The 22537-nt window shown below is 37.8% G+C and overlaps 1 protein-coding gene across 1 annotated transcript; it reads left to right on the top strand.

The window, feature by feature from the left end:
* Nucleotides 1–22064, top strand: LOC144646696 (ubiquitin carboxyl-terminal hydrolase 32-like). Its single transcript, XM_078506369.1, has 35 exons — nt 1–196; nt 300–427; nt 527–632; nt 760–878; nt 2212–2377; nt 3129–3260; nt 3425–3532; nt 3821–3930; nt 4203–4277; nt 4414–4497; nt 5133–5194; nt 5416–5521; nt 5997–6305; nt 8272–8412; nt 8789–9025; nt 9196–9267; nt 9788–9869; nt 9985–10065; nt 10421–10559; nt 11125–11230; nt 11622–11678; nt 12234–12280; nt 12446–12515; nt 12657–12716; nt 12855–12969; nt 13338–13489; nt 13847–14557; nt 14915–15093; nt 16082–16159; nt 16686–16925; nt 17110–17182; nt 17664–17930; nt 18499–18798; nt 19214–19306; nt 19787–22064. Exons 1-35 carry the CDS (start codon nt 139–141, stop codon nt 19955–19957), a joined length of 5034 nt encoding a protein of 1677 aa, XP_078362495.1. The 5' UTR covers nt 1–138; the 3' UTR covers nt 19958–22064.
* Nucleotides 22065–22537: the final 473 nt, after the last annotated feature.

The raw sequence follows: 22537 nt of genomic DNA, 5'->3' as shown, positions 1-22537 counted from the left end.
CGTCACGAGCAGGAATCAGGAAGGTGTGTGTGTTTTTCTCAGATCAGGGCTTTGCAAGGTGCAATGCTTGTTGTTAATAATTTTTATCAGGACAACGACAACCTCGGCAACATGTAGGAGTTGTTAGACTACTTCATTATGGGTCTTAGGGAGTCAAAACTTTGCTTCCTTGCCTACGAGGAAGCGACGAAGAGAGGTAGGTTTTCAGGTCACGATTCAAAGACCTGTTTGCCAGGTCAAAGTAAGTTTCGTTGTTTATTTCAGCTGATTTTCGTTTTGTTTGTTCGAAACTTGTCTAGTAACTGATGATGAAATGCAACGCCTGAGACTGGCGTTCAAACGCTGTTCTGGGGTGAGTGGATTTATGCCTCAGACAGTGTTTGCCCGTGAAGTACTTGGTGATGGTGTTCCGAGCAAAGTCGCTGAGGTAAGGGATAAAGTTCATCAAAAACCTAATTCATTTCCTTCGGTTAATCTCTTTACTTTATATCTTTGTATCTTAGTAAACATTGTCTTTTGTTTGCAGCAAATTTACACAGCATTTGGTGGTACAAACAAGGGTATAACGTTTCGAGATTTGCTTTGTGGTCTTGTACTGCTGACCCGAGGCACACGTGAAGAAAAGATAAAATGTAAGTTTGGTATATGTTTGGTATCCACAAAGCTTGAATAAATCATGATTCGTTTTGTCTCGCCTAATAATCTAGTACCAACAAAATATAAGTCATCTTTTGTACTGTTTCACGTTCTTCTTTGCAGTTATTTTCAATATTTATTCAACCGACGGAGTGTTCGTGTACAAAGATAATATGGAAAGTTTAATTTTGGCCTGTGACGGAGGCAATATTCCACAGGCGGTCATCGAATGCTTCTCTCAGGTAATCCCTGGCTCTTTAACAGTTTTTATGCATAATACGTGACGTTATTTGTTGTCGTTCCTGGGTGAATACTTTAAAGTGTTTCAACAGGACATTGCAGATAACTGAAACGCACTGAAATAAGTGTACGGTATTTAATATAATGTATTCAAAGTTGTACAAGTGTATTAAGTTATTGAGTTCTTTTAAGCTTCATGTTGTATGTTCAGCTAAGAATTGTTCACATGACATTACTTAACTGTACTTTCATAGGAAGCCATCTTCCCAAGAAATGTTTAAACGGAAAAAAATTTTGTTAGATTATTCAAATCAACCGGTAACAAGACGATTAAAGTAATTATTTCTAGATAGTGATTTACATCCTTGACCCTTCATCATATGATGTACTTGTAAGTCATGCTTGTTTAGATGGAAAAATATGATTCAAATTATGTAACATGAATTTGTTCTAACTTAACTGCTTCAATTGCATCAAAGCTACAAAAACTTACTTTGTATAATTTAAATAGCATGCCAATATACCACACAATGATAAGAATTGCAGAAAAACATAATAATAAACATTGCACTCAGTTACAAAGATAGTTGTACATGATCACTTGTTTGCGTTTTATGTCAAATTCTCTTGGACTGCACTTCTTAAAACATTTCTTTGTGATATTGGAAAATATTTAAACAATGTTTTCTTGTGTAATAATGTCCAGAATTACAAGTTTATTTGATTTCCAGCAGATAATGAAATATTTTCATTCATATTACTACTCTATTTGAAAAAAAAAACAACAAACAAAAATATAAAAAAAAAAAAAACAAAAAATGAGCTTTATGATCACTCAAGAAAGTTCTTGTCTTCACATATTTAATAACTGTACTTTGAAATATCAGCAAATATATAGAGCTTTTGACTAAGGAAATCAGCCTTCTTCAATAGACCTTATTCATATTCTCGGTATTGGACTGTAACTAGCTTGCAATGGAGGCTAATGCGGGTAATCTTTTCAAATGCAAATGACATGAAGCTCGTTTTTAATGATATTCCCCGCATTAGCCTCCATTGCAAGCTAGTTCCAGTCCAATACCAAGAATACGAATATGGTCTATTGAGTGAGGTTGCCCTGTTGCTATGGTAACATCTTTTGCTTGGAAACCAATGATAAAATAAAATTTGAAATTAAGTTAAAGGTTTCTGCAAGGCATTTTTTTTTTCGTTTAGACTGGAGATACCCCTGATATATGCCAACCTTCAATAAATTTAATTATTGCTCTTTGCATTACTAAAAGATTGAAATAAAGTTTGGTTATAATAATAATTATTTGTAAACATGTTTTTTAGTGTGATCGACTGGTATTTGAAGAGTTTTCCAGTTGGTTGTTAAGGAATCCTGATGTAACCACGGTCACCAGGTGGCTGCTTATTGTCAGTAATGGTTGCAGCATTCAGTTGACGGATAGCAGTGAAACGCCCACATTTTACCAGACGCTTTCTAGTGTAACCCATTGTAAGTTATGTGGCAAAATAGCTTAGTATCTCTAATAATTAGTTGATAGGAGTTTGCCTGTGCTGGGTGTATTATGTTGTTATTGTCAGTTGAACTATGACATCATTGTCTATATAAAGTCAAGACTAATACACAATATTTCGGATGGTATTACATGTGTGAACCATGCTGCTTTGATTGGTCTAGAAGAGAGCAAATTTAAATTGATGTGTCTGCATGGGGTGAGAGCAATACCACACAAAGCAGAGTGACCAAATTTTGGACAATAAAAGATTTTAAAATACAAGGATAAGATAGCAGATGAATATAAATCCCTTATTTGATGATTTGACTCAAAATACATGTGGAGATTTTACTTGTTGCTATGCGACTGGTAAAGAAATCTGTCTGTATTATCCCTCAAACCATCAAATACAGGAGTGTATATATATATCATGTACTCTGTTGTGAGTTTTCTTTCACCAGTGGTAAATCTAGTTAGTCTTGAACTAAAAATACAGTATAATCAAGGGTTAGTTTACACTTACGACAAAGTTGAAGTCTGAAACACAAGAATCCATACAAACACTACAAGTTGCAAATGGAAGTTTACCTTAAAGAATCACCTTGTGTTTCTGATTGTGATTTGTAGTGTTTGATCAGACTCTGTACTTACTGTTACCTGACTATGTGACAGTGTATTATTGACATTTTAAGGACCTTGAGATTTAATGATTAAGATATTGTCTAATGTAATTTGTTACTGTTCTAGTACAAGAGACAGATATTATGGAACTAGAGAAAAGGTATTGGACGTTAAAGTCTGCGACGAAAACTGGTAAATTTGATCTGGATACCTTCACTCCACTAGTGTCACCACCGATTCCACAGTGTTTATGTCAAGGTGTGTAGTAAATAAATCTTAACTGCAACTTTTCATTTTGGTAATCTCATGTAGTTATACACAGTGACATTTGACAGGGGTTAAGTTGGCTATTCAAGGGGCTATGCCATAGGTGGTTCCTAAAATGCTAGGGGGTTAACCTTGAATTTGTTTTTCCATCTTAGGGCTGTTTAATGCTTTTGATGAAAATCAAGATGGTCACATTGATTTTCGTGAGTTAGCTTGTGGTATCTCCAAGTGCTGTAGAGGATCTAATGCTGAAAGGCAAAAGTGTGAGTGATTATTTAACAAATGCTGGCTTATTATTCATTTCATAATTCTTGTACTACTCAGAACTTTCCCACTATTCTTTGCATTATAGATCTACATGTTATATGAAATTTGTTATCAATCACAAGATAGACGCATAAATAACTTAAAGCACTGAATCTGCTACTTAAGATACCTAGTGATATTACTGTGATGTACAGTTGCCGTGGTATTGGTCATAAAGATTACATTACATAACTGTTTATATGCAATGTTAAGGTACCTTGGATGACATTTGTTTTCATTTGTAGTCTGCTTTAGGGTATTTGATTCTGATGGAGATGGTTTTCTATCAAGAAGTGAAATTGAAGTTATGTGTAAAGCTCTTATTGAAATCAGAAAAGAAAATGCTGGAGAAAAGGTAATAAAACCAAACAAGCTAACTAAATGTTATGACAACTGTGGGAACAAAAGTTTAGACTAAAAAATACTCTATTTTGTAAAGCTAGAGTGTTCATGATGGTTGATTTTCCACTTTAGCCTAGTATTGAGAGAAGTACAAATCTTAAATATTGTTCTTGTTTAGGATGAACTGAGCCTTAAGGAGAGACACATTTTTACTTACCTCTAGCTGTTGTTATGCTGTTCTTTTTTTATTATTGTTTTAATTATTATTTATTGTTTTTTGTGCAGGATACAAGTACAATTTGGGACAAGGATGTTTCTTTGATGGCAACTGAAATCTTGAGTGACTGTAGCAAGGAGGAGGTAGAACTTTTTATAATGAAACTAAAAGTAGGACCCCATTTAGGTGGTGGCTTGTTTAATAAGAATAAAAGAACATACCTTCAAATTACTTCCTATAAGAAACTACAGCTGACTGGTATGTGATTTATTATCATAGGATGGCCAGATCAGTTTAGAAGAGTACAAAGAATGGGCATCAACACGCAGATTTTCTCATTTGTTTCCTAAGCTGTTGGTACAGGTCAGTGATAAGAAGTTAACAGATCACAGACTTCCATTCAGTATGCTAAACTATAATCAGGGTTCGCACACGCCTTGAAAGTCCTTGAAAGTCCTTGAATCTCAAAATAAAAATTCAAGGCCTTGAATGTCCTTGAAATTGGTTTTCGGTCCTTGAAAGTCCTTGATTTTTTTATTGAACGTCAAAAGGCTTCAAGAAAATGAGAAGACCGCCAAAATAAGCGTTTTTTTTTTAGTTCTTTAGCAAGCACATCAATGGCACAACAGACTGGACATCGTTGATTTGGGGTAAATTTTGTAAAAAAAAGTCCTTTAAATTTCCAAGAAAAGTCCTTGAACATTTTTGGCCTGAAAAAGTGTATGAACCCTGTATAATGCACCTTGCTGCAATTTTTTTTTAGGTTTTTTTTATTTTGTTGCCGGCGTTTTTTGCTTCTTTTTTTTTTATTTTCCCCTATCCCCGTCCTTTCTTTGCGGGGGTCAAAGGGTCTCAGAGCCGCCTTATATTTGGAAAGAAGTAATGTCAGTGGCTTTTGGCCCCATTGGCCAAATTTTCTTCGCAAATTTGTAAAAATTCTGTTTTGTCAGTAACACAAAAGTATTTTAACACTACTTTATTACATGTGTATTTCTTAGGTTTGTCATATTGTTCTGGGCCTAAAGCCAATCACTCGAGAAGTTGAACTTCAAGTTGTAAGGTATGGCAAAACCATTCAGTTCTCTTTGTGATTGATGTTAAGAGGGCAAGCAAAAGCTTCTCCACTTTGTGTACCCTTGAATCAGGCAATTTTTTGACACAAGCTTTTGAACATTTTAAGCATCAATGTTGAGAAATTTAGCAAGAGCTAGAGAGGGAGAGAAAGCATTACAGAGAACTGTTTGTCTTACCCTGTTGATGATGCTATTATTTTCCATACAGAGGGTGGCTTGAGCGTGAGTACCAACATGAGCTCAAACCAGGCAATATCTGGTATCTAGTCGCTATATCTTGGTGGCGCATCTGGAAAGAATATGTCAGTTATCAGGTTCGTTTGCATCTTTTGTAAAGTAAGAGTGGTTAATTAAATGGAAGCTATAGCAAATAGAATGAAACTTGGCTGAAAATCACCGTAAAGACACATTAAAAACCAAACTGGTTTGAAAATAATTTAACTTATTATAGGGAAATTTAAACCACAACACAATTAATACATCTACAGGAAGGAAAAGCCTTGGAGGACCTTTTAATTAGTTGATAGTAGTGAGGTGGATATGTTGCAGGTTAAATTGGTTTTCAGGTTAAATCCATTTCCAGCCTAGTTTCATCTGTTTCAACCTAAAGATAACAATTCTAATGGACTTCCTTTTAATGAACTCAAGTTATTTTATGTCATTGTAAAAGTGTTATCTTCAGGTTGAAGCAGATTAATCTAGGTTGGAAACAAATTTAACCTGTTACAGATAAAGGTTGAGCCCACTTTTCATTTCGTTAAATTAGCATCCCTGTTTCATGTTTTGTAGCCTTACATTAGACGATCGTCAACTGGTAACTTGCGGAAGAATGGTACACTTCCGGCAAGACTGAATCAAGTAGTTTCCTCCAGTCCACTATCCCATAGCGGCCCGGGACAAGCTTGGAGCAGTGACAACAGTTTGAAAACAAGAACCTTGGGACGACGTGAATCCCATCCAATGTACAACCAGCCTGGTAACAAGACAGTTAGTCCATCTGGTGCAATGAATGGTCACTGTTCACAAGGAGTGGTCTGCAACACTCAAGTGCCTGGTCCTGTTGATAATGTACCACTTGTTGAACCTGAGACAAGGAAGGTGAGCCCCCTGACATCTCATAGTTTTAATAATGTATTATTGTTATCGTCGTCATTATCATCATCATCATCGTGTAGTGTGGTGGAAGTAGTGACCATTACGGAAACGCGCCCATTGAAAAGCGTCGCACGGGAAAATGCAAATAAGCTTAAAATTAGACACAGAGCATGCCTAACGTATTGTCAATCAAGTAATCCCCTGTGTAGGTCGATTTCTCGACCATTGTTTTTGCTAAGACGGCGGAAATAATAGACGGTAATTTGTGGTTAGTCCCGGGAGGCAAACTTAATTGTCAGTCGCCACTACTAGACAGTTTAGCGATTAGAAATTTGTTGTTTACTTCTTTGCTCGGTGAAATTTTCACTCTGTCGATTGCCCTTTCTCTAAACAGTTGTTATCTTTCTTGTGAAAATGATTTCTAATCGGTTTAAATAAGGTTTCCCGATAAAATGAAAGTAAATAACACATGCAGCAAGTTAAAGCGGCAAATTGTTTACAACGCGTGCCGAAGCGGCGAGAGCCGGGAAATATTCGGTTGCCTTCTTTCCAAAGTGTTACGCTTTAAACTTAACAATAATTCTCGTCGAACTTTTCGCTACCACAAAGATATTTTCATGGCTTTTGGCGAGCAAACCTCAAACAAAACTTGGAATGTGCGTTCTCGATATTCACGTGTAATCGGCCGCTAAAATATAAACAACTTTATGCAAAACTCGTGTTAAAATTTGACCTGCGTATCGCGTGGCAAATTTCATTCGGTTAAGAACCGCTTTCACTTGTTGACATAAAAACCTGCCTTCTTCACAGAAATCCGAGCTTTAAACAACAAGATTGACTTGGAAAGTTGCTGAAAACAAACTGGATTGCCAAAGTTTGCACGATGTGTACGGCGCTGAACGAATTTTGGTCGTGAAATATTACTTACGAGGTTTTGCATAAACTGTTCGATAAAAAGAGCTTGCCGACACTTCCAAACAATTGGCATTGTCCTCTAAAGGACTCAGGGGCATAGCGTTCAACTCCCTTTTGGGAATTTGTCACTTCAGGATCTAAAGAAACCCGAAACTGTCGGCAGCTTTTGCAGTCTCGTTTTCAAGGCTTGGTGCCCGCAAAACGTCATGGGTACCCCACTTTTCCCGGGCGACACGTTTCAATGGGCGCCGATCCGTAATGCACATTAATCAGTGATTATTCAATATTTTTTTTCAAGCCCAAGCTTTTGATTGTAGCAATTTTTCACAACCAGAACTCTTAAACAGTATGACCAAGAGAACATAATAATAGTAATAATAATAATAATAATAATAATAATGATAATGATAATAATAATAATAATAATAATAATAATAATAATAATAAATAAATAATAATAATTTTTCAAGAGGAGGCTCCCGTCATATGGAGTGCTTTTCAGGGAGGCCCTCAAAATAAAACTAATTACAAGGTTAAAAATCAATTAAGTTAAAAAGGTAAAAATATAAAATTACAAGTATAATGTTCTAAAAATTAAGACTAATGTTCTAAAAATAAAAAAGCTAAAAGTACTTTAATATTAAAAAGTTCTTAATTTTCTGTTTAAAAATGTCACACGGCATAGGTCTTTTTAAAACATCGGGTAAAGATGACCAAGGGAGTTTTAACTGGGTTGCAAATCAGTTAAAACAATTTACCGAGTTAAAGAAACGCCAACAAATATTAAACTCTCTTTTATTTTGTCAAGTTCTGAATGTTTGGATGCTATAACTTCAAACTCTTAAGTAACAGTCTTGCATGTGAAGCTGTAATCAGTGTTTATTTCATTCCTTGCCAACTTTTTTTTACATTATGAAATCTTTTTTAAGAGTGGGAAGAAATTATCCTTGATTAATAATTTCTGTACTGTTTCTTTACTCAATATTCCTTGCAGATTAGGCTACTTTAAACTGCATTATATTGAGCTAAGTCAGTATTTTTTTTTTCACTTTAGGTGATGATCTTAACTGGGGAGGGAGGAAAGTTAAAACGGAACATCCCTTTATGTAGAGGAAGGGATTTTGAGATCATCCCTGAGCCTGTGTGGAGAGCTCTTCAGCAGTGGTATGGAGGAGGACCAGCTCTTCCAAGGACGGTAGGCAACCTTGCTCAAAAAATTTTATGTCTACCTGCTAGGCAGTTTTTAGTATAAATAAACTTAACATTACCTTTCTATTTTACTGGTTACTTGACAATGATGCCAGGATGACAGTAGAATGTTTTATTTTTTATTTTGCTAAGTTCTATTCACTGATCAGGAGGAAAATATAATAGCACATGTTCTTGTGACATATTTTAATTTCTTGAATTTTGTGGGGTGTTTAATATTTTCAAGGTTAAAGAAGGGCGATACATGCAAAAGGTGTCACAAGTGTGTTAGCAGGTACAAACAGTTTAATGTGTTACGTGAAAAATTGTTAAGAGAATCACTTTTTTCCCTCTTGTTCATGAGCGGTTTGTTTGTTAAACAGGTCATTACTCCTACAAATGGTGACCCCACTCCAGAGTTAGAGTTGTATCCAATCAGCCTGAGACTGTTCCGCCATGCTCCTCCCCCCACACGAGGTGGAATCACGACATGGACTGGGGTAGGATTTGGATTGAGTACCTTTGGGTTTGGTACCAATTCTCTTACCACTCCTCATGCCCCTCCCAAGAAGTACCTGGCGTACGTGGCAGCCTTCAGTCGAATGAACACCATACAACAGGTAAGTCTATACTGATTTATGTTTTGACCAGATGTTACTTGCTACAATCCTAATAACTCTTGCCCTCGCAGGAACATTAAATTGTGAGTTCACTGGAGTTTTCTTGGAAGTAGATTGTGTCACTGACTGATAAGCATCAGTCTCATTGCATTGGCTTGTGTTGTTTTCAGGTTTATGACTATCTTTGTGCAAGACTCAGAATTCGTGCAGAAGACATGAGGCTCTGGAGTATGGAGGATGAGGTATGCACAGTAGAATGTGTGCAAGCTGAACAAATTGACTGATTGGTCAATTATGTATTACTAACAAAGTAATAATGCGCATGAGGTAAAATACAAAGTACACAACTGCTGGGCTGAAAGTCAGGCTGGTTTACATGCTATGATTTATTGGCAACAACTTGTTCCAAGCAAATTTACACGCTGCGACTTGTCAGCCCAACCTTTCTTGCCTTATTAAAAATTGGAGGGTTGAAATCAGGCTAGATTTTCAAAATCCGTAGCCCTGCAACAGATTTTTAAAAATCAGGCTGATTTTTAACTGTGAAGTCCTTTTCGTATCAAATCTGGGCCAAATCAGGCCGACAAATTGTGCAGTGTAAACTGGCCTTAAGACACTTAAGACACTCTTCAGTCATTTTAATGCAGGCCAGGCTGTGGACGTTGCCTCTTCTCAGGTTGAAGGGTAACTGTCTTGCATCTGAATGTTTTGCAGCCCTAGAGTGACTGTCTGTGTAACTTCACATTTGGATTGTTTCCACAGAATAAACTGAGACTTCTAGAGGAAGACAATACATCTCTAGAAAAGATGGAAATCACAGACAACCATCCTGTACTTATTGAAGGTTGGTGGAAGGAAAATGTTTTGTGATTCAGTGATGGACGCTTCAAAAAGAATTGTTATCCCTCTAAATACAGTGGAGCCCCATTACTGCAACAACTTTGCTTTTCTTTGTCTAGTTCGCAACAGAGATATGAGCTGGCCAGAAGAGATGTCCTCTTTAGCAAACAACAGAAGTCTCAGAGAAAAACTAAATCTAGGTATGAGTTTGCAGCAGCAGTTCACTTCACCTGGCAATACAGATGAGCATGCTTTTTGTGCAATTTGTTTGACTACCAAAGGAACTCAATTTGCTTGATACCGATATTTTTAACCGTGTATAGTACATGTACCTGATATTCAAAGAAGCTATGAAATGAAATATTTATTAGTGCAGGGATAAAAGGGTATGTATAAGAGATATTTATCTTCAGTTGTCTGTGATGAGCCCAAGTAGGTTATACAGCCAAAAATCATTGTTTTGGAGTCCTGTAGTTAATAACTGTTCTAGAATCTTTGTTTAATATTGTTTACAGTGCAGTTTAGTTCTTCACAAACATTAATCGTTTTCTGTAGAACCCACAGAGAAGGGAGCCACAGGACTCAGCAACTTGGGTAACACATGCTTCATGAACTCTGCACTACAGTGTCTCAGTAATACTCAGCCCCTGACACAGTACTTCACTAACAAGTGTCATTTATATGAACTAAACAGGTATGTTCTGCTGCTGCTGCTGCAGTTGCTGCATTTTACAGTCAACTCCTGCCTTGCATACACATCACTACTATGGACACCCCATTATTATGGACAGGAGTTGCATTCCTGGAGAATAATAATTACTGGAAATAACTCCTGCTATTGTGGACTTTCTTTATAAATTGTGGTCCAAAGGGTCCCTGTTACAGTGGTAGTTGACTGTATAGATTTGTTTATTGATTGAACTAAAGGCCGAGACTCATACTGCAACATTGTGCTGAACATTGTGTGCAACAGAATTACAGTTTGTGTCCACTCCTAATATTTTTTTGTCATTCATTTTTTGGGCAACAATTTCAGTGGGTAAGCACTCTTTGCAACTTAGAAATTGTACACGATATTATTTGTCAGGGCCATAGGATTCTGCAGTTAGAATGGAGGTTTGATTGAAGACAATGAATCTTTTGCTTTTTCCTACAGCCAGTTGTTTCCATTTATTTTTAACAATGTTCTTCGGATCGGATGTCATATATTGATTGCAATTTTGATAGTGTAAGTTGTTTTTATTCATTTTATTTCAAAGGACAAATCCCTTGGGTATGAAAGGGCACATTGCACGTCGTTATGGAGATCTTACTCAAGATCTTTGGAGTGGTAGCTCTCGCAGCCTGGCACCTCTAAAACTGAGGGTAAGATGTACATAGTAGAATGTTCTTATTCAACCCTCCAAGTTAACTTTTTTCCTAAGTGGCCATTTGGCCACCAACTACTCAAGTTTTGGTTGCCAGTGAAAAATTTTAGTCACCAAATTAAGCTGATGCCTTCAATCATTCCTCATAATTTTAGTCTCCAGGCTGGCGACCTTGGTTCAAATTTAGTTGCCAGCTCCAAAATTTTAGTCGCCATGGCGACTAAAATGGTCTTAACTTGGAGGGTTGTTATGTTCCCGTACCAAATTTCTTAGCAAAAAGTGTCCATAGAATCTCTTTGCATTCAGTCCTTTAATTTCTTCTGTTATCTTAAGTAATATATTGCAAGAGCGTGCATGTAGGTAGTAACTTTGTCAAATTTCTCTTTCAGTGGACGATAGGAAGATATGCACCAAGATTTAATGGGTTTCAGCAACATGATTCTCAGGTCAGCAAAATAATGGTTTGGGTTTTACATAATGTGTGTGTTACATGTAGGTGTAGTACTAGTAATACATAGCAGGAAGTTCTTCATAGCTTCAACTTCTGATGGAAACTCAGACTTTTTTGTAGGGTAGCTTGCTTCAGTAACTGATTAATGTCTTTCTTGGTTTTTGCACATGTTGGATGATGTTTAGTGTAATAAATAGTGTTAAAATAAAAAAAATAAATAAATATATGTTTATAGTGGTCATGCACTTAGCTTCATATCTCAACGAGATAGCTAGTTTACAGGCATGCCACTGAAACAGAGGAAACAAATAATTTTTAAATGAACATAACAAGGTTAAAAATCCCAACTGGCAGGAGGCAGACCAGTTGGCTATATACAAAGCGTGGTCGAGGATTTGAACTCGGGACAACCGAGAAACAAATCCAGCTAGTGGCAAGGGCAGGTCTTGAACCGGGGACCTCCGGATTACAACACCAGCGCCCTAAACCACTCGGCCACGCTTGTCTCCTTAGAAAATTCTGATATTCATCTGTTGTTTCATTTTGGAAGGAATTCTTGTCATTTCTCTTGGATGGTTTACATGAGGACTTAAACAGGTGGGTTTAACTTTGTTTAGTTAATACATCAGGCGTGACACAGGAAATTGTTACCACTAAAGCAAAGTAGGCTGGACAACCCTGCTATGTTTCATGTGACTAGTTCTGCCATGTCTCACGTGGCAATCTGAGTCCTGAGTCCTGATTTGTGTCATGTGATTGTAGAGTTCATCTGAAACCTTACGTGGAACTCAAGGACAGCGATGGCAGACCAGATGAAGAAGTAGCACATGAGGTACATTTTTAACATTTTACTGCATGCCTCCCTACATCTTTTTTTTCCTGGTCTTTTAATCGAAATACGTTCAATGCAACAATTCTGTCCTTTAGACTCCAATTGCTGTCACTTGTTACAAGTTATTTGTGACTCCTGTAGGCTTGGGATAACCACCTGAAGAGAAATCAGTCAGTTGTCGTGGACCTGTTTCAAGGCCAGGTAATTTTCTTTTGTTATCTTAATTGTATTATCTTCTGTTGTACAATTTATTTAAGTGACTGGACTGACTGTAGGCTAGACAAGATATTTCATGTTATGGGTATGTCATCTGCCGGTTTGTGTGATATTTTATTGCAGCTCAAGTCTCAAGTCAGATGTTTGGAGTGTGGCTATATCAGTGTTAGATTTGACCCGTTTACATTCCTCTCTTTACCTCTGCCTATGGACAACTCAATCTATGTGGAAGTTATCGGTAAGCTTGTGTATACCTTTTAACCATTATTCTAGCTTCAAACATTACAATCGCGTTCCCAGAGCCTGCATTCCCCTTGACTAGTGGTCAGGAAACTCTTCCACTCTGGGCTAATCTAAAACCAGAACCAGGAAATCCTGATTCCAGAGAGATGGTGATGAAACTAACAAGTTTTCAACAGCCAATCAGATTCGGTCACCTTTGTGGCAAGCTTTCAGATTAGCCCAGAGGTTCCGATCCCTGGCACAGACCAGAAGGATTGCGGCCTCTGTGGACAAGATTGCACATACAGTAAAACGTGAGGGATAAAGGAGCTTATGGAAGCAAACATCTGCTTAAAAGTGTCTTTGTTTCTTGCTTTTATTTAGTTGTTCACCTTGAGGGTTCAATGCCCACAAAGTATGGTTTGCTGTTAAATAATGATGACAGATACAAAGATGTGAAGAGAGAGCTGTCCAGGTACTGTGGGCTGGTTTGCTCACAGCTTCTCCTCGTTGAGATATTTGGAGCTTCTGTTAAGGTAACACATTATATGGAACAGTGGTTTTATTGTCAGTGCTAAAATGTAAATGTACCATATTTCCTTTCTTCAGTAAACTATTTCTACTTAACATTCAATGAGTTGATACTTTGCTTGATGATCGAGAGAGGGAAGGGCTTATTTTAAACTTTCAATCATTTAAGTGTGCATGAAAATAGATGAGAAGTTTGTCAATGTTTGTTTCTGTTTACTAATTGACATTGATGTGTTGGACAGGTAATGCTAAATAAAATAATATTTATTAAGATAGGCAGCAGCTAAAAGAGGCAACAAAGTTCATAGGACTTGCTATGGCTTGAGGTGTTGTTAACTATAAATGTTTCCTACTCGACACAGAGTCTACCGTCTGACTTACAGAAGATCCGTACTGCTCTAGCTGGGATACTTTATGCTTATGAGATCCCACTCCCTACAATTACTTGTGAGAATGAATGCAGCTCTTCTGTAACTCCAAGCACAGAGGAGGAAAAGGTTGCGTGTAACTCATCTTCTGCAGAATCTCAAGAACAATGCTGTGATGTGACTGCAAACCAGGATACAAACTGTGAAACTGCTCCAGCCATTTGTAACAATGAATCAAATAGTGATAACGCAGAGAGAAAAGGAAGCAAATCTTCGGGAACAAACTCTGAAAACAGCTCAGAAGACAGTGAAACACGGCTGCGAGTACAAGAAGATTGGTTTGCAGAAGGAAAGAAGAACAAAAAGAAAGGTTCTTCTAGTCCAATTAGAAAACTGAGCCCAAAAATTCGGAGACGAATAAGCCCCAAGTTCGGCATAGGGGGTTTTAGTTTGACTGGAACATTGAGGAAGTCCTCGTCTTCATCCTCGTCAATTGAATTAACTGAAGCACATTATATTTCAAACTCTGATTCTGGAATCAGTTTAAGTGTGGAAAATTCTCCAAATCGTAAAACTCTGTCTGTACCTGGAAATGCGGATGCCAATTCCAGGAATTCTAGTCTTTCTTCAACTCCAACAGCGGGTCCTTCACCTTACTTGGGTTGCTGTTTTAGTGGATTTGTTGTTGCAATGCACAGGAAAACAGTAAGTCACTTTGTGTGCTTTTACTGCATAAAATATGAAGAACTTTTTCTGCAGTCCCCTATAAGCTAGCCACCTGAATATGACCTGAATATACCTCTTCTCGAGAGAGTTGAAAATACTCCATTGATTCAACCACAAAATGCATTAAATATCTAAAAAAAAATTCCCCCAAATTGACCAAAATGAGCACGAAAACACATATTTCAAGCAGTTCCCTTCAGATCCGAGATTTGGTGACCTGTACGGGAGACCAGGAGATTTGGTTTGTATGTGGGAGAGTTGGCATAGATGCGCTCCTAAGATGCACATAAATATATCCTTTTTGAAGTCAAAGGTTAAATTTTTTTTCTTGTTCAGATTCGTTTAGACGCATATTTCCTTTCACCGCAAAAGAACCGCCCTGGTTTATTTGGAATTCCTATAATTGTACCATGCTCATCCAAAACAAGACAGTGTGATCTGTATGAGGGAGTCTGGACCCAGGTGGCCAGGCTACTTAGCCCACCAGCACCAGGGGACACAAACTGTAAGGACGGGTAAGTTGAGCTGAATAAAGGTTTGATGGATTTATTGATTGACTGACTGATTGATTGATTGACTGATCGACTGATTGATCGACTGATTGATTGATTGATTGACTGATTGACTGATCGACTGATTGATTGATTGATTGATTGACTGATCGACTGACTGACTGATTGATTGATTGATTGATTGACTGACTGATTGAGTGATTGATTGACTGATTGATTGATTGAGCTGGAAAAGGTTGTTTACTCTATAGAAGGGTATTATCCGCCATTAACAAATAGTAAAATTCAAAGGGACTTGTTAATTGTGCCAGCAATGGCTATTTTTCCCATTTAAGACGGATTCCGCCGAAAGTTCGAACAATGAGTGCGAAAATTAAGTACCAAAAATCTACTCATTGCACGACAACATTTTGTATACTATTTAAAAGATCTCATCGAAATTCATTTGTCTTAGTGACCCCGCAATTAAATTCTAAAGCATTCTCGAGAAAAATTTAAGTCAAACCTCGAAAAAATGTATTAAACGCGCGCCATTTTGTTTTGAACTGGCGCAAGACGTCCGTTTTAACTGAAATAAAGACAACTTCAAATCCATTTTTCTCTCGCGGGGTCAGCTTGAGTGCTAAATTTTTGGCAGGTTTTTGTTAGCTGTACTAAAACTGTTGCCGTGCTAAGAGGTCTTTTTGGTAACTTTATTTTTGCCCATATTGCTTGAAAATTGTGCCGAAACCATCTTAATTTCTGTGTGAAAACAGCTTTTTTGCCATGTTTGTATTGTGTTTCTTGATGCCACCATTATTTAGTTGGTCATAGAAATTCTACAACTAAAATTTTGCATATTTCAATGAATGTACGTGGCTGACAAGTAAAGTCTTGAATTTCTCTGCATCCTTGTGTTGCATGTACTATTTCCTTATTGACAATCCATTTTATGGCTATGAAATGCAATAATCAGTATCAGCTAACAACATTGTTGAATTTTTCTCCTCAGGGATGCCGGTGATTTTCCCTTTGAGCTGCGGGCAGTTCAGAAGGATGGCCTCACATGTGCTTGGTGTCCGTGGTACAGGTAAAACAAATAGACCTTACAAAGTAATTCTTTTTTGTTGTTCTCACTTGTTTGCTTAGGAGGTGAGAATTGCTGATACTACTGTGATAGGGAAAATTATTGGCATTACTTTGGCGCTGTGACTTGTCATTAAATTTCCTAAATTACTCTTCCCTGAAGTTCTTCATGTAGAAGAGGTGATGACGCCAGAATGGATGCACAGATGAAAAAGTCACTGAAACAATATGCTTCACATTTTTGTCCCGATTTGTGTTTAATTTTGAATGAACCATGATACATTACTGGTTTTTTCTTCCTTGTTTAACCAAAGAATTTTCATCTCATTCACAAACCTTCAAAACACATGCATCAGCATACTCGCATACGTGATTATGCCATTCGGCGCTTATGTTAGCTCACAGTCTACAGCAGAAAGGGTCGTCATCTTGTCTTGAAAGGATTGCAATTGCTAGAAATGCCATGTTATGACAAGTTACAAGTTATGACAAGATAATCTTCATTCTGTATTATGTTTTTTATTCAATAGGTTTTGTCATGGTTGTGTGATAAAATGCAGTGAACAGGAATTTGGCTGCAGCAGTTCATACATAGCTATTGAGTGGGATCCCACCACACTGCATCTAAGATATCAGAGCTCACAAGAGAAAGTATCCACTGAGCATGAGAGTGTGGAGAGAAGCAGGAAACTGCAAACAGAGCCCATCGACTTGTATGAGTGTTTTAGAGCATTTACCAAAGAGGAGGAGCTTGGAGAAGATGAGTTATGGTGCGTACCTTGTGTTTGATAGAATAGCTGTAAAAACACTGCAAATTTGTGTAAGTAAACAGTGAATTAGGGGTGCGGTGATGTGATAAACTAAAAAAAAATAATTAGGAGTTTGAGGCATATGCTTTGCTTTACACAGCCAAAGACATAGCAACATATTATCTATTTCTGTTTCTTGTTGCAGGTACTGCAACAAATGCAAGAAACACAGATTAGCAGTAAAGAAGCTGGATATCTGGAGTTTACCTCCTATTCTGGTAATTTTATCATTGTAAATAAACAGTGAACTCAGGGCAGTGATAAATTTCCCTCTTGCTGAAGCAGACAGAAAACAAAAATCAAGATAGTCATCAACCAGGGGATATTACTTTGGTCTATTATCAAATTCTCAGAACTAACATTAAAAGACTGAAGTGTATGAAAATCAGCAACAATCTCATGTCTAGAGGCTGTGATCCTTTTGGACGGCACAAAGAATTGTGTCCCCTGGGCTAGACTGAAAGCCCTCCAAAAAGACAGCCAAATCTGATTGGCTGTTGAAAACCTGTTCATTTCGTCCACAACCAGTGCACACGCACAATTAAACTGGAACCAGGAAATCCTGGTTCCGGTTTTTGAATTGCCGAGAGCAAAGCATTTCCTGATTGCTGCTCAAGGGGGATACAGGCTCTGGGAACAAGATTGAATCAGCAAGGAGAATTAGCAGAACCCTTAAACATGGCTTGTTTCATTTTGCAGATTATCCATTTGAAGCGCTTTCAGTTTGTTAATGGACACTGGGTAAAATCTAATAAAATTGTGCAGTTTCCTATGGAAGGTTTCGATCCTTCAGCATTCCTAACAAAGCAAACCTTGAACACGAACAGTTCATTGAGCAACTGTGATTCTGGAGTCACAACTGTTAACGTTAAGAGTAGCGAGGAGCAAGACACCGAGGAGGAAACTGGCACAAACAGAGAGGAAACTGGGGAGACTAGAGAGCAAACATCCCGCCAGGGAAGTGAGGTAATCCTTTATTTACCTGGCCTTGCTAAACATTTTTCTATCGTGATAGTAACACAAGAGGATTGGGTTGCTGCTGTTGTTTAACCATAGTGCAAGAACGGCCAGCTACAAAGAGTAGCCAAACCTCACAATCACAAGAGGGAAGAGGGTTATTTGAAACATTTAATGATACACCATTAAGAAGCCATACTTGTTCCTATACGTCATGTAGAAATCGCTTTTCTCACCTGGACATGTCGTGCAACTTCTGTTACTTCAGTAAGCATGGTTAACTGTGTTGAATGTGCAACTGAGGAGGAATGAACGTTCTCTCTACCAGTATCTTGCAGAATCTTGCTCCCAGATCCCTCACTCCTCCCTGTCCCTAACCAATAGATAGAGAGGTTCTGGGAACAAGGTTGATGTAAAATTGATTATCTAGGTCATGTGTCTGAAAAGTCATTCTTGTATTTGTACTTGAAGTTCAATGTGAAGGTCCCTAATGGAGAGAATGTGCTGCTGCTGCTGCTGCTGCAGCAATCAATGTTTCCACTCCTTGTTTCCAATCAATGTTTCCACTTCTTTGTAGGAGTCCTCCTCCCAGAGTTCATCCGGGGAACTAAGTTCAAGTCAAGTTGAACTCAATCAAAACAGCAAACCTCCCTCACGCCATTCCTCCTGTTTAAGCCTTAACTCGGCCAAAGTCCATCCAGAAGTGACACCAGAAATGAGGTCACCTTGCACTCCAACAGAAATTGCCACTACTGCTGATGCCACGGGATCAGATTCTGCTGACGAGCAGAGAAGTCACAGTGGAAGTGTGCTAGCAGCTGCAAGGAGTGAAGGTTCACAGACAGAGACACCTACCTACAGGATTTACGCTATGTCGGTATGTTATACAGCTGGTGCTATTTAACAAGCACCAGTGTTTTATATTATTTATGCCATAAAAGCTACTTGTCAATTTAGATTGTGTGAAACATTTATAAGTTCTTGTGATGCATACGTTCTTTGGGCTTGTCACGCATTTCTCCCCCATGTGGGTGAGAAACTGGTTGCGAGCCCAAAGGACGTATGCAAAGGAGGCTTGTCAGTGGCTGGAGAAAGTGATTATCAATTCAGTTTATTCATGGTTAATCAGTTAAGCTCAAGTCAAACCCTTTCTGGGACATAAGCTGAAGTGCCATGATGACAAGTGTATAATAGGCTTCTTGAAAAAAAAAGCAGCTTTGTCTTCATTACACTGCTAAGATAAACAGTGACAATAATGTTTGTCTAACTGTTGCTGATGTAAATTGCTTCAGTGTCACACAGGAGTGCTGGGTGGAGGACATTACATCTCCTACGCTCACAATCCAAACAACAGATGGTATTGTTACAACGACAGCAGCTGCAAGGTAAGTTGGAAAACGATACTGTTGTGTTTCTAATGTCATAAAAAATGATAGGCATCTGATTACACAAGGGACTTCAAGAATGCACTAATCTGTAAGTGGGTACCTCTGTGGTTCTCCAGAGGTGTCAGATTATTGGAATGTTGGCTTGTTCACACGCTTTAAAATGAGCATTTAGAACACAGCGTTCTATGTTTTAATCAGAGTGTACGCAAAATCCAAATATGTGATGAAAACCAATCAGAGAAAAAGGCCCCTTAAGTAAAAGATTCTGTTAGTGGACCTGTCAATTCTGTGTTGATGTAGCCTCCCATGCAGGCGTTCTTAGGGGCAATCATGTTTCACTCCTGGGAGGCTAGTGTTGATGGTGACGTGGCCAGTTGGGCATTTTCTAATTGATTGTAAATGATAGTTTAAAGAATATGTGATTGTTATGTCTTTAACTTGCCCAGGCTGTGTAAGAGTTATCTTGCCTTGTTTCAGGAATGTGACAGCGGCAAGCTCCAGAAAGATTCACCGTACATGTTGTTTTATGAGCAGGATGGACTGGATGAACGAACATTTCTTCCCAACTTCAATGGTCAAACGCCGGACTCGGCGAGTGATGACGAGGAATATGAAAATGATGTGAGAAGATTGTGTATTGTACAGTAGAAACAGTACACACCAACAGATTAAATAATTTATATGCATTTTTTCTATTGAAACTTACATACAATGAATACTTACACAAGCGTAAATTATCACAAATGCTGTAAATATATGGACATGGAAAATTTTATTTTTAAATTCTTCAATATTGCAAATTATGAAATTATTAGTAAGTGTAAGTATATCCATTATTTTGTTCTGTTTGTCCAATGTGTGTGCTCTAAGCTCGATGTTTAGCTTGTATTATTTTGTTGATGAAAAATCTACTTAGTAGATTTTATGCTATAAACAGCATAGTCCGAGGAACAAGTACCAGTTGATGGTGAACTCTCACTGATCTTTGAGGCCAGACTGAGCCTGCAGTGTTTGTCCCTAAGTTGCTAAGCAACTGCATGGTAATGACGTGACACCTTTTGAGGTACACTCCAGTGCTTGTGCTGTTCTTTGATTGGATAGTAGAAATGGGTAACTTTATGAATGCCTTACCAAAATTTGCCAAAGGTGGCACTTGTTTCTGAGACTGAGCAGACTGAGCCCTCCCTCGTGGTTAAAGGAGCTATGTCACATTTGAAGAGCTTGATTAAATTGCTCATAGTCCTTGGTGGTTTTCCCAATCTTGTTCTTTCTAGTTTTAATTTTGTTCATTACTACGGTAGCTCTTTTTAAAAACTTAGTAAATATTGTTATTTTAAGCTTCCATTTGATTTTAGAATGGAATTTTGTACAAAGCAAAATGTGACATAGTTCCTTAATCTCTTAGTTAATTTGAAACTCATCTTAAATTTAACTGCTTTGTAAATTCTTTGTGGGAGAATTCCGTTTCTCCATTCTCATAGCTTACCAGCTTGACTAGCTAAGAAAATTTGGACACTAATCACTTGCTCCTCTCCTTCACGGCTGTTGTGTCATCTCGCAACGCTCGTCTATACACAGCTACTAAGGGGGCATTGATAAATACTGAAGATTCTGAGAAGTTGTTTGTTAGCAGAACAATTTGTAATGTGTCGATTTTCCCTTATTTTAACCTACTGGCACTTTCAAGACTCTTTTTTGACATGTTACCTATAACGTTTTTCTACCTTTGTATTTTAACAGCGTGACTGCTAGGCTAAAGCAATGACAAGTCTGTCAAAACTTGGGCCGCATTTTGATATGTAATGTTGACTTGAATATGCTATACAACGTGGAGGGGAAGGATTGGGAATTCCTGAATATAAGCCTTAGAGTTATATTTGTTTAGAGGGATTTTTCTTGGGCTTAGTTTCTATAGGTTATTGTTAATGAGAGAGAGTTTTGAGTGCAGAAAATAATCTCAAGCTGTAATTTTAGAGCATGTTGCAACAACTTACTAATGTCTCTATACTGAGGGTATATTTAAATTCTCTTTGTTTAAAATCTAGCAAATCAAATCACGGGTCCCCAGAGCCACTTGTTCCTCGTGCCCCAGATTCTGTCAGCTAAGAGGGACATGTGGTGCTGGGGACAAGAACGTTCAAAAGTCAGGATTTGTAAACAGACCGTTCTAATGCCAATACAAAACAATGGGAAAGGAAGGGAATAAAGCTCAGTGACTAGAATCATTTTGAAACTCTTTTCCAGGATCTTTTTCTTTTCCTTCTTTGTTGTCCCTTGGCAAGAAAAAGAGAGACCTTGAGAACAAGCTTATTCAACTTTATTCATCTCCTTCACAGCAGTTATTTGGGGTCGTTACACTGGATTAGGTGTTACGTTAAATCCAAATAATAATTGTGAAGGTGACTAATTTTTTCCTCACTGGGCCAACCAATGTAAGCAAACAAATCATTTGTATGCACGCTTTTTATTCGACTTATTCAATAGTTTTCTAGCAACAATGGTGTTGGTCAGGCATTTTCCCAGAAGAGCAGCCAATTCCTTTCTTATCTCCACGTAAAAGCTCACTAATGCAACCATCATGCTAGTCCTTTAGTGACATTCTTATTTTCTAAGGTTTGTACTGCATTGTTCTCTAAACTGACAGCAAAATAACTAAACCTGTTTCTCTTAGGCGAGAAGTAAAAGAGTAAGTAAATTATAACTAGTGTTAGAATATTAAGTAATAAAAATGAATACTAATTCTTTTTGAACTGTTGTTGTTTGCCTTCTTTTAAATGTGTTTCAGTTTCCGTTCACTGTTCAGTTTTTTCGTAAATTGGGTAGCAGGCACTAGAATAATAGGGTGCTACTTCTCTGTCTATGTGCACGTTCTCGCTCTTGCATGCTGTGCCAACTACTACTGGAGCATGCCAAACAGAGCCCATCACAAAGCCCTTTTCATTTTTGCACTGGTTCTGAGGTTAAGGGGAATGACGAAAAAGGAATTATCGCTTCATCCTTTGACCTTGATGTTATTTCTTTTGTTTGGTTTCCCTAAGCCTCAGGGCCAAGTTAGATTTTAGGTCAATTCCACCCCCCCCCCCCCCCCCCCCAAGAACATGATAGCGGAAATTATTATCAAGCTGAGGTGGATAACACAAACCGAAGCCTTAATAATTTAGCTATTATGTAACAACTAAATTCAATAATTAGATTACTATTCATTTAAAACACTAATTCGTCATTTCC

Source organism: Oculina patagonica, chromosome 3 (assembly GCF_052425735.1).
Source record: "Oculina patagonica isolate OP01 chromosome 3, crgOcupat, whole genome shotgun sequence".
Taxonomy (NCBI): Eukaryota; Metazoa; Cnidaria; class Anthozoa; order Scleractinia; family Oculinidae; genus Oculina; species Oculina patagonica.
Note: the sequence above shows the minus strand (reverse complement) of the source record. Positions and strands in the feature narration are given on the sequence as shown.

Bases quoted from the DNA above. Each gene is read 5' to 3' on its own strand.
- LOC144646696 (XM_078506369.1), top strand. From the start codon at position 139: ATGGGTCTTAGGGAGTCAAAACTTTGCTTCCTTGCCTACGAGGAAGCG. The intron at 428-526 runs GTAAGGGATAAA...TTTTGTTTGCAG, and splicing joins TTCCGAGCAAAGTCGCTGAG to CAAATTTACACAGCATTTGG. The intron at 2,378-3,128 runs GTAAGTTATGTG...TTACTGTTCTAG, and splicing joins GCTTTCTAGTGTAACCCATT to TACAAGAGACAGATATTATG.